This window comes from Neofelis nebulosa, chromosome 5 (genome assembly GCF_028018385.1).
Source record: "Neofelis nebulosa isolate mNeoNeb1 chromosome 5, mNeoNeb1.pri, whole genome shotgun sequence".
In the NCBI taxonomy this organism is placed as follows: domain Eukaryota; kingdom Metazoa; phylum Chordata; class Mammalia; order Carnivora; family Felidae; genus Neofelis; species Neofelis nebulosa.
This window is the reverse complement of record NC_080786.1, coordinates 103,431,854-103,447,824: the sequence shown is the minus strand read 5'-3', so window position 1 is coordinate 103,447,824 and position 15,971 is coordinate 103,431,854. Positions and strand designations below refer to the sequence as shown.

Here is a 15,971-nt window from a genome sequence, read left to right as displayed (position 1 = left end):
TTTTTTAACATCTTATTACATTAGTCTGTACAGATGATAAAATTAGTAAATAAATACGTGGCTCATATAAGAACAGCTTGTAAAAAGTCAGTCCAAAAAGTCCAAAGGGTAAAAAGGCAGGAGTCATATAAATAAGCCACATCTTAGGCAAAGGCCTCTCTGACTTGTGTCAGCTCCACAGGCTGCCAGGTATGCAGCAAATGCTTCACACTCCTGGAAAGTAGACGGTGTGACCTACAGCTTTGCTGGGTCTCAATTAAAATAAATAAATCTTTTCTTTCCAAAACAGGATTATGGCATATAAGATGCTTCAAGTAGCCCTGTGTTCAACATTGCTTATAGGTAAGAATCTATTTCTTTTTTATTTATCATGCCTTTTACAAAATCATGCTGATAGATAACCACTTTCGACTTTTTTTAAAGAAATGAACAAACATGTTTTATCCACAGATCAATTCTAGAGCATTGGGAAAACCAAACTATCATGTCATGCCATGGTTTTGAACACGTTAGTGTTAATTGTGTGTGATCATTCTGTTCCTAGTTATGTATTAACATATTAGCATGTCACTAATGCTAAGAAGTCCTTTTAAGTGCTGCTTCCAAAGAAATGCTCTTGTGTCCTTGAACAAAGAAAAATTTTAAATGGCTTTTAGAAACTGTAATACTTACATGGTACCATTATGTGGAGACCTCAAGGTACTGTGAGAGTGTGAATTCATTAACCTTTAGAGCAAGCTGTAGCTCAGAGAAGTGGTGTTTTAAAGACAGATCAAGGAAGGCACTGAAGGTCAGATGATTTGCTGCCAAATTGACCCAATAATTCAGTGGCTGATATCTGAATGGAACTGAGAGGTCATTTGTTTTTCTTGTAACCAAAACTGAAAATACCTACAAAGGTATAAATTATTTTCGCAGTTAAATCTTTAAAACTTACAAATACTTTTGGTGAAATGCTTAAATAAGAATAAATTTCTACTTTTATGATAAACTTAAGACCCACAAAAAAAATTACATATTTTTCTTGAGGCGCACACACACATACACACACACATATACACACACAGATAAAAGGATATACTTAGAATGTGATTCTAAGTATATGTGTACTTAGAATCATACTTAGAATATGATTCATACTTAGAAGTACTTAGAATCATACTTAGAATATGATTCTAGATATATGTGTACATATATGTATGTGTATATAAATAGCCTTTCATTCTTAAGCATATAAATAATTTTCATAAAGAGTTTTAATCATCAGAGTTATATTTATGTTTGGGACATGTTTAAATAACTGATTTAAACATTTTTAGCCAAGTTATTATTAGGCAATTATCATCAAGGCATGTATAATCATAGTGGTTACAGCCCACTTCTCCAGATGAAGAAAGTGAGGCTGGCTCAGTTTAAGTGAGTGTTTCGGGAGCACACTGCAAATTGAAGTCATGGGCTAGTTACAATCCATCAGTGTACTGCTTTGCTTTGACTGCTGATCCATGCAGTTGGCTTTAAAGTGGGTGACGGTGGATTAGAGCAAGGCTAAAAGCACTACTGCCAGTCAACATTCACCTATGAACATGCAGGGTCAAAAATATCTGGCAAAAGGAAAATGGTCCTGCAAAATGACTTTTACAGACTTTCTCGGGAAACAAGTTGGAATTCACTTTAACTCCAGCTGAGATACGAATGTGTCTACCCAGAAAGACAACTGGTTTGACTGATTTCATAAATAAATAAATAAATAAATAAATAAATAAATAAATAAAATTATGTGGCCAAAGTTCGTGAAAAAAGTTGAGAATTAGAAACCAAGGAGAGAGAAATGTTGACAGAGCTGGGTTCAGCCCTTCAGATCTCAGGAAAGAAGACTTTACCACCTCTAGGCTGAGTACACATAAGTCTTTGGGACCAGATTCATTTCTTACACAAATAATTCGTTTAACTGACATTTTCTAAATCATTCAGCTCTCAAGTAGGAGATCGTAGCTTGAATCAACTTCAGTCACTTCTTCCCTCTCTCCTCCCATCTTTCATTTAAGAATGCAGCTTATTCATCTGCACTTCCTTGGAGCCCTCTACTCATAAGAAAACAACATCTTAAAAAAAGCGTGTGTTTATTATTTTTAAAAAAAGTGTTCTCTGTTACAGATTAGTTGTCCAACAAATTGCTTTCGTCTAGAACTTAATTTGAAGTCAATAGGGAAAAGATGTCATTATCCATTTTCCAAATGGGAATGCTGAAGCTAAAAATGATGAAGAAGCTTCCCCAAGTAATTACATTCATGAGCACAGTCCTCAAATCATTTTATTGACTTTCTTAAAATAGTAATTTATGCACATTGGAACTGGTTCCCTGGTCAGAGAATTAGAAGTCCAAGTGTCATGATTTGATCAAAAAAACAAAACAAAAACCCTCTCTTCAGCATTTAGGTCAAGAATTGCCTTCTCTTGGGGCGCCTGGGTGGCGCAGTCGGTTAAGCGTCCGACTTCAGCCAGGTCACGATCTCGCGGTCCGTGAGTTCGAGCCCCGCGTCGGGCTCTGGGCTGATGGCTCGGAGCCTGGAGCCTGTTTCCGATTTTGTGTCTCCCTCTCTCTCTGCCCCTCCCCCGTTCATGCTCTGTCTCTCTCTGTCCCAAAAATAAAAAAAATAAAAAATAAAAAAAAAACGTTGAAAAAAAAGAATTGCCTTCTCCTATAATAAAAGCAGCAAATATTAATATTACTACCTGAAGTCTTTATTCCGTGGCAGGGGCCTTCCATAGGTTACCTTAAGTCCACTCTCATAATCACTCTGAAAATAAGTGTTACGATTTTCCTTCTACAATGGGAATTTAGGCTTAGAGAAGTTAAATGACTAAACTACACAGTTCATCAATGGTGATGCTGGATTCACATGCAAATCCTCCATCTAGGTCTTCTGAGAACAAAACCCTTCTTTCTGCTACACAAACTGTCTCCTCTGGCCCTGTTGCTAGATATGGGATATGTAGCTATAGGACAGGCAACAGAGCACACAGCAAGTCCACCTGCTAAAAGAGGAATAAATCCACTGTTGCGGCCAGTGGTTCTCCAAGAACAGGCCTGGAGTGAGGGAGCTGGATGACTTTATGGGAACAGATAGAGCCAACTAAGATATAACCGGAAGCTTTCTCCAGCTGTGGCTAGTTGTAGTGAGGGTAAAGAGAAGTCCTAACTCAGTATGTTCCACCTCAAGAGGGCACTTGTTAAAACCCAACAGCCCCATTTCACACAAAGGAGAATTATGGAAAATACACATATGTGGAAAGTGTTTCACAGAGTAAATAAGCCATTCCTGAGGTTGACCCGTATGTGAAACAAGCTGGAGGTTCTTGCTGCCCGTATTGTCAACCTGTGATAAGCTCACATGAAGTGCAAGTATGTCTTCTGGTTTTAGACAGTAGAAGCAAACTGCCTTTAGCCTGTTTCTCTAGCAGACATCCAGATCCTATTTTTACTCCATGGCTAGCAACCAACAGCAGTTTGTCTTGAAGGTTTTTGTTTGGTTGGTTGGGTTGGGTTGGGTTTTTCTTTTTTTTTTTTTTTTTTTTTAAATTTTTTTTTTTCAACGTTTTTTATTTATTTTTGGGACAGAGAGAGACAGAGCATGAACGGGGGAGGGGCAGAGAGAGAGGGAGACACAGAATCGGAAACAGGCTTCAGGCTCCGAGCCATCAGCCCAGAGCCTGACGCGGGGCTCGAACTCACGGACCGCGAGATCGTGACCTGGCTGAAGTCGGACGCTTAACCGACTGCGCCACCCAGGCGCCCCAAGGGTTGGGTTTTTCTGATAAGAGCTTTTAAGCTCACATTCTTCCCTTTGACCCAGTCAGCCCCTCCCCCCCCACCCCCCCACCCCCACACTCTAGTGGCTCCATTTTTGCCTTCCTTTGTGCCATCCGTAGAAGGAACGAGGAACGGCCCTTCTCAGTCATCCAGCTGCCCTCCCTACCCTCCCATTCCTTGGAGAGTCTATTTTCTGTATATAGTTTTAGTTTGTTTTATAAGAATGTGCTCTTAATTTTATCTACTCACTTTGGCTTAAGGCTGATCAATGATCTCAAGAAAGTGAGTAGTGAGAATAAACTGTGAAATAACTCAGTTAGAGAAAAATATCATTGCTTGTGACTGGATTCTTTGAGCACTCTGGTTGTTACAGAAAAACCATCTATTTTCCTGTCCATGTGGCACCATTTGTCAGGGCCCTAGAGTTGGAAATCCCATCAATTCACACAGGCAATGACCCAGAAGGGTTACTATTGAATCATATTAAATGCTGCCTTTTGTGAGTTACAAATTTCTCTGTCCACAAAATTAAAAGCAAATAAAAGATCTGCCAGGTCCAAAACATGAGCCCAGGAATTACATGGCCATGCATGTGAGCATGTATGTTTGTGTATGTTAATGTGTTCAGAGCAGGTTAGAACAGACTGAGCTTAAACTCAAGTAATACTAGTTTCTATTTACTTTGCAACAAAGTCAACACACTAGCAATTGTAACATCAGTAAAGCCGAAGTTCCCAAGTTAAAAGTTCATTTATGAAAGCATTTCCTTAACAGGTTAGTAAAATGATGGAATTTAAGAGCTAGTCCTGAAGTTCAGTGTCTTTTTTTTTTTCCTAACTAATTTCCATTGACTCTTTTGCCCTCTGTCTTTTTACTTCCCTATTTGTCCTGTTCCTTTTTTCTACGACTTTTCACCTCTTGAACCTTTCATTTTTATAACCTCCCTTCTTTTGTCTCTATTTCCTTTCATTTCTTTTCTTGATTTCTCCCTTCTCCTTCTTTTTCTTCTTCATATTTTTCCTCCCAAACCAAAAATTTTTTCTCTCTCATTTTCTCTCTAACTTTTATCTGAATTGTAGCAAAGTGACAGTCTATTACATGAAATACAACTCTTCTCTTTTCCACCATAAATTTTTGGGTCAGTGATCAAAATTTAGAGTGGGAATCAAAAAATAACTATTTCATAATTTCTAACAAAAATTATTAACACAGAGAATAAAATATTCAACTTTATTTTTTAAATATTCATTTTTTTAATATTCAACTTTAAATATATGAACCTAAACATGAGTATTTTAATTATTCACAAAATTAGAAAATTTCTCCTACGCTTAGATCTTTGAAAATTTTACCATATGGCCAAGATGTCTGTATATCCTTTTCTCCTGATCCTCTTTTGTACTTAATTCCAAGTGACTATTTATACTTTATTTTAATACTTAATTTATGTGCCTGGGCATTTCTTTCTTTCTTTCTTTCTTTTTTTTTTAAGACAAACATTTTAAGGGATGAGACTAGGACTCAATCCAATAAAAATAGTAAATAATAAATGTAATTCTTTAATTGCTTATACTGAATGCTAAGTGCTTTGCTTTCAGCATCCGGTACCTGAGCATTTTTGAACTTGTGCCAGGACTGTAGTGCTTATTCTCCATCTCCAGCACCAGGCATCATGTAACACTTCAAATAGCAGTATCACCCAGCCCTTAAGGGAAATAGCTAGCTGTGGCCCATCCTGTGGATTTGTCAGACATTGTTGAGTCTTCTGCCCCCACTAAATTCTACCATGTTTATTCACAGACAAAGAATTCCTTCCCTCATTGTAACTGTTTATGAATATTCACAGAATTCACAGCCCTGCCTTTCCAGGGGTGATAAATTCCTGCTGGTTGGAGGGCCCTGGTCTATTCTGTTTTTGTTTTTGGTGGGGTTTTTTTTATTTGTTTGCTTGTTTGTTTCTTTTCTTTTTAATGTTTATTTATTTTTGAGAGAGAGAGACACAGAGTGTGAGCAGAGGAGGGGCAGAGAGAGAGGGAGACACAGAATCTGAAACAGTCTCCAGGCTCCAAGCTGTCAGCACAGACAGCCTGACACGGGGCTCAAACTCACAAACCATGAGATCATGACCTGAGCGGAAGTCGGACGCTCAACCAACTGAGCCACCCAGGTGCCCCTGTTTGTTTCTTTTTTTCCCTGTTTCTTAGTGAGGCTTAGAGACAACAGACATGTTGGATTCTCTGTACCACCTTCTGACACATAGAACTCTCCACTTCCCTTCTTTGCCTGCTTATTTGATCAAGAGGAGAGATAAACCAAAGATGATCATGAAAGGCAATCAATTCCCTTTAATCCTGAGAGTGGCTAATTTGGAAGACATAACATAGTATAAGATATAAAGGACCTGATGACTGGACCCCAGAATTTGGTAAATTTCATATCTAGTTGCAGGTTGCAGAACCAGAAGAGAAAGTATGATCTCTGAGGGCAGCTAACTCTCAAGAGAAAGAAGGAAGAGCTAGCTGAACATGCCAAGTTATGTCTTTTGGACAGTTAAATGGGGCACCACCCCTTCTGAGGGGCAGAGTCTATCTACAAAGGGGAGAAGGGTGAGCTGAGGTTACTCTAAATGAGTTTCTTCTATAGGAAAGAAAATAGGACTCTGCCATCAGACTCTGTCCTTTGATTCTATATCTTATATTTCACATCAGGCTTTCTGGTCTTTTTTCATGTATAGGTTCCTCTTCTTGCGTAGGTACAAGGAATCATCTTCACAGCCAGGTGCACAGTATAAAGACTATTCAGTTATTTCTCCAATATCAAATTTAAAGACTCTTTTTCAACCTTCCCTGGGTGATAGCAAAATAGGGAATCATTCCATTTCCAATTGTACAGTTTTCATTACCAACATACTGTCCGCAGCCCACGATGGGCACTCTTCTCTGTGCATAATGTGAATACATTTTTATTTGTATTGCTTTAATTATTGGCTAGGACTATTCTGACTTCTCCTTCACTTATTTCTGTCTATCTCAGTGCTGAATTTCTCAGCATGTGAACTCCTTGATGGTAGTAGGAGCGGTACCCATTTAGTATATTCTATATGTTTTTGATGCCCTAACACCATGCAGAGAAAGTAATTTTCAGTTAATGACTTGTTATGAATATATTCCAATTAAAAATACTAGAGCTAGAAGAGACCTTAGTTAGCTTCATATGATCTAGCTTCATTATACTTTTTTTAAAATTTTTATTTATTTATTTTTGAGAGAGAGAAAGTGAGAGCACAAGTATGCACACATACGAGCAGGGGAGGGGCAAAGAGAGAGACAGACAGAATCCCAAGCAGTCTCCACACTGTCAGCGCAGAGCCCCACATGGGCTTCTAAAGCACAAACCATGAGATCATGACCTGAGCCGAAATCGAGAGCTGGACGGATGCCTAACCAACTGAGCCAAGGATCAGGCACCCTTGATCCAGCCTCCTTTTAAAGAACAGGAAATGGAAAGGCAGGAGTAACCAGCTAATGACCCAACAAATCACTGGCAGGGCCAGGATAAGACTCTCAATCTCCGTTCCTTCTTGGCTTGTGTGGCAAGAGCTGTGATCTCGAATATCTCCATACTCTGAAGTGGCTGCCTTACTTGAACTGTACAGAATTTTCTGCAGACTATATTCAAGACATGTTTAGATAACAGAACTAAGCTTGACAGATCCTATTAAAACTACTATGATACAGGATGAAAGGAAGGAGGGTGTGTAGGGAGTTGCGAAGAAAAAAAAGGAAGTTTTTTTTATAGCTTATGATTTTAAAGTTTAAAAAAGGCATTAACCTGGCTGATACTGCCTACATTAAAAAAAAATTAAAAACCAACAAAGTAATAAAACTCAGGGTTCAGTTTTCAAACCCCAGCAGTATTATATAGGCTTACAAACACAAACTCTGATCTTGCTCTCACTAACTTTCAAGGTTGATCAGGCAGAATGAAAAAGGGAGGAGAAATTTCTCAAGCAGAGAGGATAATAGCATGCCCTTCTGTATAACTTGCATTTTATTTCCAGCCCTGCCAATGACTTACTATGTGACCTTGAGTGAGTCATTTCATCTCCGTGTGTCAATTTTCTCATTTGTAAAGTAGGATAATAAATACTACTTTCTGTCTCTCTCCTGGGTGATGTTATTATCACCACCAATTAATATTTATTGGATGCCTGTTGGGCACATAATGCTGAAATAGGTGCTTTGAATGTTCAGGGGCGAGGGCAGGGGATGAGGGGGAGATTGCATCAGTGAAATATTTTCCATGAGCAAAAAGATAGAAGATTTTCAAAAGACAGAATTATTAGAGCTTAAAATAACTATGGTTTATATTTTAAACCATGCTTCTCTGCTAGGATTTATGTAATACATTTTTTTCCCCTTAGCAATTGTACAATACACCATGACAATTATAGTGCAGATATTGGTTTTACTTTTGGATGATTCCAAGTAACACTATCTTAAGTGGTTACTGTATTTTCTTTATCTGGCTGTAAATTATATCCTGAGCCTAATGTATGTACAAACATTTATTAGATATTGATATTGAATCTTCTTTGCCTAGATACTCTATTTTGAAAACTTCCTTCTCTCATTTTTTTTAACAGAATAACACATTAAATGTCTAATACTGTAACACCTTTTCTTCAAAGAAAATGAAGACAAATCTGAGAAGTGGTCTATGAACACATCTCAGTTAAAACTAGAACTTCAATGCTGGGCAGTCCTCACTAGTGAGCCCAAACGAATGAGTTCCCTGCTCTGTTCCAGTCAGTTCTGTCTTCCCATCCATGGTGTCACTCACCTGATTCAGGTCCCACTTATCTCTCCTCTGGGCCATTAGAAGAGGCCCCAACCTGTTCCTCTCACTCTCTCTTCCTTTTACCATCTGCCTTTCACTGACAAAGGAGTTTCCAAAAGTATCTGTGAATGGATAAGCAAAATGTTGGCATATACATACAAAATATTATTCAGTCTTAAAAAGGAATGAGTAACTGGGGCACCTGGGTGACTCAGTCAGTTAAGTATCTGGCTCTTGATTTCGGCTCAGGTCATGATCTCACAGTTCATGAATTTGAGCCCCACATTGGGCTCTGTGCTGACAGTGCAGAGCCTGCTTGGGATTCTTTCTCTCTCCCTCTCTCTCTGTCCCTCACCCACTTGTGCTCAGCCATGCTCTCTCGGTCTCTCTCAAAATAAATAAAAATTAAAATAAATTAAATAAAAAAAATAAAATGAAAAGGAATGAAATGCTGATCTATGTTACAACATGTAAACCTTGAAGATACTCAACTGAGATAAATCAGACACAAAGGGACAAATAGTGCATGATTCCTCTTACAATGAGGTACCTACAATTAGCAAATTCATAGAGACAGAAAGCTAATGATGGTTGCCAGGGGCTGGAGGAGAGAGTGATGAGAATTATTAAAGGATACTGAGTTTCTATTTGAGGGGATAAAAAAGTTCTTGAGATAGTGGTGATAGTTTTAGAACATTGTGAATGTGGTTGATGCCACTGAATTGTACAAATAAAAATGGTTAAAATGGTAATTTTTCTGTTAGCATATTTTATCACAATCAAACAAAAAATTTTTAAGCAAAGGTGGTCCTATCATTTTCTTGTTCAGAAATAATAATTAATTGTTTGAAGAATAAAGTCCAAACTCCTTGGTATGAGAGTAATTATCCCGCAGTATCAGGCCCCGGCTTATCTTTCCAATGTTCATTTTGACCACATCTACACCTCAACCCTACCCTGCAGTCACATTGGCAAAGTGATGGTCACTGAACCTGAGCCTTCTTTGTTCCTCTGTTCCTTGGCTCTCGAATCTTCTTCAGCCTGGAATACATGTGCTTTGTTTCCACTCCCTTCTTCCTAACTGTGGAAACATTCCATAACCTTTGAAGCCCAACTCAAAACCGATTTCTCTGTGATGCCTCCATGCCAATATCAGAATTAATCATTCCCCTTTCAATTGGTCTGGCCACAATATGTTTCCTTGTAATTATTTATGAGCTCTGAATATAATGTGAATTCCTTAGGGGCAGAGTTATTCTTTGTTTATCTTTCTCTGCAATGATGATCAGAGCAGAGACTAGGATGAGGCAAGTGGAGATCTTATGGCACAAAATCTGTGAGCTTGAGAGCAAGTTTCTTCTTCTGTTTTATGCCCTAGTGGCCTCACTTGTTTCATCTGGGTCTCAGCTCTGGTGATCAGCAGTTTATCTTGACATCAGTAGGCACTTATAAAGCACTGTATTAGTTATCTACTATGACATAACTATTTTCCCCAAACTATAGCAGCTTAAAACAATAAACATTTATTATTGTACACTTTCTGAAGGTCAGGAATTTGGGAATGGATTAAGTCAGTGATTCTGACTCAGGATCTCTCATGAGGGTACAGTAAAGATGTCAGTGAGGGCTACTGTGATCTGAGGACTGTTGTGATCTGAAGGCTTGACTGGAGCAAAAATATCAGGTTTCCAGGTGCTCCGTTTGTATGGCTGTTGGTGGGAGGCTTCAATTCCTTGACACATGGGTCTCTCTTCAGGGCTGTTTGAGTGTCCTCACAACATGGCAGCTGTCTTCCATTAGAGCAAGTGATTCAAGAATGGGACAAGGCAGAAACTATAACATCTTTTATGTGCTAGCCATAGAAATCACACACAGTCACTTCTGCACTATCCTGTGGTTACACAGGGCCACTCTACTAAATGAAAGAAGACCACAGAGGATATGAGTACCAAGGAGGCAGTGATCTTTGGGGGACATTTTGGAGGATGGCTTCCACAGGCATGCTGGTTTGATTGTATTGAATTTGATTACCTACCAGCAGGCTAGTATTACTTCTATCGTCTGTTGCTAATATCTTCTAAAAATTTGACTTTTATCTTTTCTTTTTAAATTACTGAATAACATAAATTGCTAACTTTCTGTTAATAAAGAATTGTGTCTGAGTCATTTTTCTATTTTCCATCACTAGTAGTGTTTTGCACCTACAGACAGCCTGATCAATGCATAATATCCACATCATTTTCAATAGGTAGGCATTTAGAACGAGAGCTTAGTGGGTTAACAAATTAATCTAGAAGTAATAGAACTAATAACTAGAACCCTGCTTAGTGCTCAGGTCAAGCTTGGAAAAGTAGATCATACAGAATGTTTAAGTAATGATTGGTTCCTTTTTTTCTATAAATGCATAAGACTATTATTATTATTTTATCATTATCATGATTATTACTTTCCTTTGGCCCCAAGAATTCCTGTTTCTTAGTCATAATATTGTACAGTGGCTTTAAAGGGATAATTCCATCTCCGCTTCCTACTAGCCATGAATATATTATTTAAGTTTTCTGTGATGTAGTTTCCTTGTCCGCAAAATGAAATGATTGATAGTGCTACTTCTTAGGTTTGTTGTATTAAATAAGGTAATTCAGGTAAAGTACTTAGCACAATGCTTAATAAATGTCAACTATCATTTGTGTGTGTGTGTGTATATATATATATATATATATATATATATATATATATATATATATATAAATGACATTGATACATACACACACATTCACGCACAAATAACCTAGCCACCCCTAACCACTGTCTTCAGACATCCATTTTACAGATTCCCAGTGCCACACATTTTTGCTCACATCATTCCTCTAGCTTAAAATTTAAAGTCTTGCTCCTTCTCCCATCCTGCTAAATTTAATCTTTTCTTCAAGGAAGAGTTTCAGCAATTTTCCTGATCATGAAAATGTCTGCTTGTGCCCCAGAGCCCCAAAGCTTAATAACACCGCCTTCTCCTAAACTCCCTTAGTGCAATCAAATCCTATGTTTCCTTGTTTTATTTTGAATCTTGGACCCTTCCTTCCCCTCCCTTACAGAGGGGAGGTTTTGTATCTTATAGTCCACTGTAATCCTGGTCGGTAGAATCCTGTTAATGATGAAGCTATAGAGTACCTAATGTAACATTTGTAATAAATGACTCTTTATCACAAGCAATGAACAGATTGTATTGTTACCACAAATAGGTGGGCAGTGTGCTCTTCCTTTATACGGATTCAAATTAGAACTCTGAACACAATTGTGTTTTATTTGGGAATAAAAACACAATATAGAGTGTTAAAATTTCAAGATATAAAAGAATCTGGATTTTAAAAACAGTCATCTTTTTTTTTTTTTCTCTTAATCCTGGAGTGGAAAGGAATCTAAAATACAAACCTCTTCAATTCAGTGATAGATCTATCAGTACTAACAATTGAAACCACAGTGCCAGATTTGGAAGCAGTCTACTTCAAACTGAAAGAAAAGGCTTGGAAGGGAAGAATAAAAGATTGTTGACCACCTGGCTTGAGCCAGGTGGTTTACAGTCATGAATATATCCAATCCTTATGGCAATCCTATATTATTGTGTTACTGTGTTATTATTCTATGTCTTTACATACAAGAAAACTACAGCTTAGAGGAATAAAGAAACTTGTCTAAAAAAGTGATAGAGCTGGAATTTGAATTCAGATCTGTGGGCTCCCATGCATGTAAAGAAGGTTCTAAAAGTCTTTTCTGTTCATCACATGGCACTGGCTTTCATGCTGTACTATATTCAGGACACAGGGTGATGATAGTGCAGTCATGGCAAAAGGCTGAGGAGCAGTCATCTCCCACGAAGCATAGGTTTTTCGGGATCTCCTTGTCAGGCACCCAGACTCCCAAAGGCCACAGTTATGTCTCTTTAAGAGGATAAACAGTGAGATGTAAACTATTGCCCTAAAAGATGCTGTGCTCTTGGACTCTAAATTACAGGAGCGTTGGGAGCACCATTTTTGTTGGAGGATCCCGCAAACCAGTTTCTACATCTCAAAAGACACATATATTTGCCGGATTACTGGGACCCAGATGGCAATCCAAATATGTGGGGAAACACGCTGGCTGATAAGGTATTTGCATTAGAAACAAATGGCTTCCCACCATCTATTTTGTTAAATAGGCATTGCATCAGCAGGCATTAACACACCATCAGCCCTGATTTTTTCTATCTGCCCTGAGCTGTAACTGCTCCTTCCTTCCCATAAAATGGCTTTTGTCTAGTAAACTTCACCTCTTCCTTCAAGACTAAAATCAAATGTCCCCTTCTTTCTGAAGGCTTTCCCTTCTTTCCTGGGTAACATTCTTCTTTCTTTTCTCCCCATTGCATGCCGTTCACATGTGAATGGCACACTGGAATTATTTCTTTGTGCACCCAACCTCCCTTACCTAGGCTACAGAGGTGAGGTGCATGTCATGTCTTATCCATCAAGGTCATTTTTCTCAGAACCTATCAAAATGATTGTTACTCAGTCAAATCTCAGTAGATTATTGCATATTTGAGTAGGTGGATAAATGGACCGCAGTCACATTTAGTTCCCTTTTAGTTGTTCAGCAGCTTATTTTCCAAACCTTTAATAATCATCCAAGCATTTAATGTCATTCCTTCATTTGCTTGCCTTTCATACACTTTTTACTCATTTGGAAGTCTCACTCCAAGAGAAATAAAGAAGAAACGTGCATTAGCCTGTTTTATTCCATGTTTACTCTTTTGATGGAAAAAAACAAAAACATTGAAACAAATGAAATTGTTGAATTGTCTGAGGATTTCAATTATTCATGATTTCTCTCTTAAAATTTAGCAATTTAGCAAACAAAAATGTATAACAAATTAATTAATCCCTTCATTTGTTTGTTCTTTTTCTCTTTACATGTGTATCAAGCTCTATTACCAGGCTAAAGGGTTGTATAAAGTCATAAAATATTTGAATGTTCTTGTTTTTCTGGGGCCTTGGTCCTATCCTTACTCTGCACAGTTGAGTTTTAACTGGTCTACCAGGAATGGCTCATTTCTGGTTAGCATTTGCTGATGAAAACCACCAGCTTGAATAATGCATCTAGTTTTGTGCCTGTTTTTCTCCAACAGGCATCATTTAGAGGTATTAAAGCCAGACATTTGTTTATTTGGCAAATTAAATATTACATAAGCGAGTAGACTGTGTCTTCTTTATGGAATACTGAAATTTTCAAGTACACTCCTGCCTATAATTGTAGACTAGCACTGTGATCAACTGACAGATACTATAATGTAACAAGACTCTGCCACACTGGTTCATGCGGTAGCCCCAGAAATACTGTAAAACATTTAAGCATTGAAGAATATAGGTCACTAAAAGTATGTTCACCAAACCTTTTTTTGTATTATTCTTCCACTCTATTTCTCTCAATCTTTTAGGATTATCTGTATGATTACCTGAATAATTGATGTAACATGTGTTCTCCATACTCAGAGATCATGACTTAAAGTTTCTTTTGTTACAGGCTCATGAAACATGGACTGCTTTGAAAACAATAGCACAATATTATCTGAATGTGAATACCTTCACTTTTGACATGTCCACTTCCCAGTAAATGTGCTTTGATGGTTAAACCAGGAGAGAAAAAAACGATGGGAGTCAACACGGCAATGCAACCAAACCGTGGGCTTTGGAGACATGGAGGCAAATCTCTGCCACTTACAAGATTACTTAATATGTCTGTCTCATGGAACTGTTGAAAGGAGTAAATATAAAAATCCATCTAGAGACCTAGAATTAGAAGTTCTCAGTAAATTCTAGATCTTAAGATGAGAACTAAAATAAAGACAATAGTACTAACATTGATTAAAAAAGGGCTCTTCTGGAAAAGGAAACCAAAAGCAAAAAAGTAGTGCCATTAAAACTCACTGTTGATAGCTTACTTTCTTTTGCTTCCTTTTTGAGAGAGTTAATTCGCTTTTTAATTAAAAGAAGAAGAGGGGTGCCTGGGTGGCTCAGTTGGTTGAGCATCCAACTCTTGATTTTGGCTCAGGTCATGATCCCACGGTTTGTGTTGGGCTCTGCACTGAGAGCACAGAGCCTGCTTGGGATTCTCTCTGCCCACTCCTGCTCCTGTGTATGTGCATGTGCTCTCTCTCTCTAAATAAATAAATCAGCTTTATAAAAAAAAAAAAAAAAAAGGAATAGGGATCTCTCAAATGGAGTTGGTCCTATCTTTTCAGTACTTTTCACTTTCTAAAGCCAATCTATTTTAAGATCGTGCTTTTGAAACTTTTTCCATCAAAGGTGTATTGCTGAGGGCAGTAGAGAATACAATCATAACTCTTATCTGGGGGCATATGAACCCACTGGAAATGTTCACCTGTAAGTGCAAACCTCCTTAGGAATTTTGCAAAATTTGTGCAAGCTTTGCACTTAAGTCCATAATATGTTGATATTTATTTCAATTTGAAACATTTTTAACTTACTGACCAAAAATACTTACTACTGCTTTTCAATAAAACTGAAAAATTGACTCTAAAGAAAAGTGGACTACATTCATGCTATAGCTTTCCATATACCCACAAAATACCATTTCAGTACCCTACTTTGAGAAGTAGTGAGGACATGATAGAACCAATCACCTGGATTGCCCCACTCCCCAAAATCACAGATAAGTGGAAATTTTGTTTCCCAGAGTCTATTTCTGTCTACATACCTAGGTCAGTTGTTCTCTGGGAGATTTCATTTGGTAAATGGAAGCATCCCCTCAAGACCAGAGTGGGTCTTATGTGGTCTTACAGTAGTCCTCAGCATTTTTTCAATAGCGGGTATGTCAGGAAAATCAAATGTCAAGAAGCTGCAATAGGAAGACTTTGGCCCAACACTTGGTATTTTCCATTTCCTATCCAATATCCTAGAGGCATTTTCAGTGAGAAATTTGAAGCTTATGCATAATTTATCCATTTAACTGCTTTCTATTTTCAATATATAAACATATTTTTTTTAATTTTTAATGTTTTTTATTTATTTTTGGGAGAGAGAGAGAGAGACAGAGAGTGAGTGGGGGAGGTGCAGAGAGAGAGAAAGAGAGACGGGGACACAGAATCTGAACCAGGCTCCAGGCTCTGAGCTGTCAGCACAGAGCCTGACTTGGGACTCTAACCCACAAACCCTGACATCATGACCTGACCTGAAATCGGTCGCTTAACCAACTGAGCCACACAGGCCCACTACAAACATATATTTTTAAATCAAAACACAACTGAATGGACAAAAGAAAGAAGATATATCAT

General features: G+C 37.9%; 1 protein-coding gene across 1 annotated transcript; it reads left to right on the top strand.

The window, feature by feature from the left end:
• Positions 1-154: 154 nt before the first annotated feature.
• Positions 155-14,835, top strand: C5H3orf85 (chromosome 5 C3orf85 homolog). Its single transcript, XM_058731481.1, has 3 exons — positions 155-342; positions 12,659-12,792; positions 14,201-14,835. The coding sequence occupies exons 1-3, from the start codon at positions 294-296 to the stop codon at positions 14,288-14,290; spliced, it is 273 nt and encodes a 90-aa protein (XP_058587464.1). The 5' UTR covers positions 155-293; the 3' UTR covers positions 14,291-14,835.
• Positions 14,836-15,971: the final 1,136 nt, after the last annotated feature.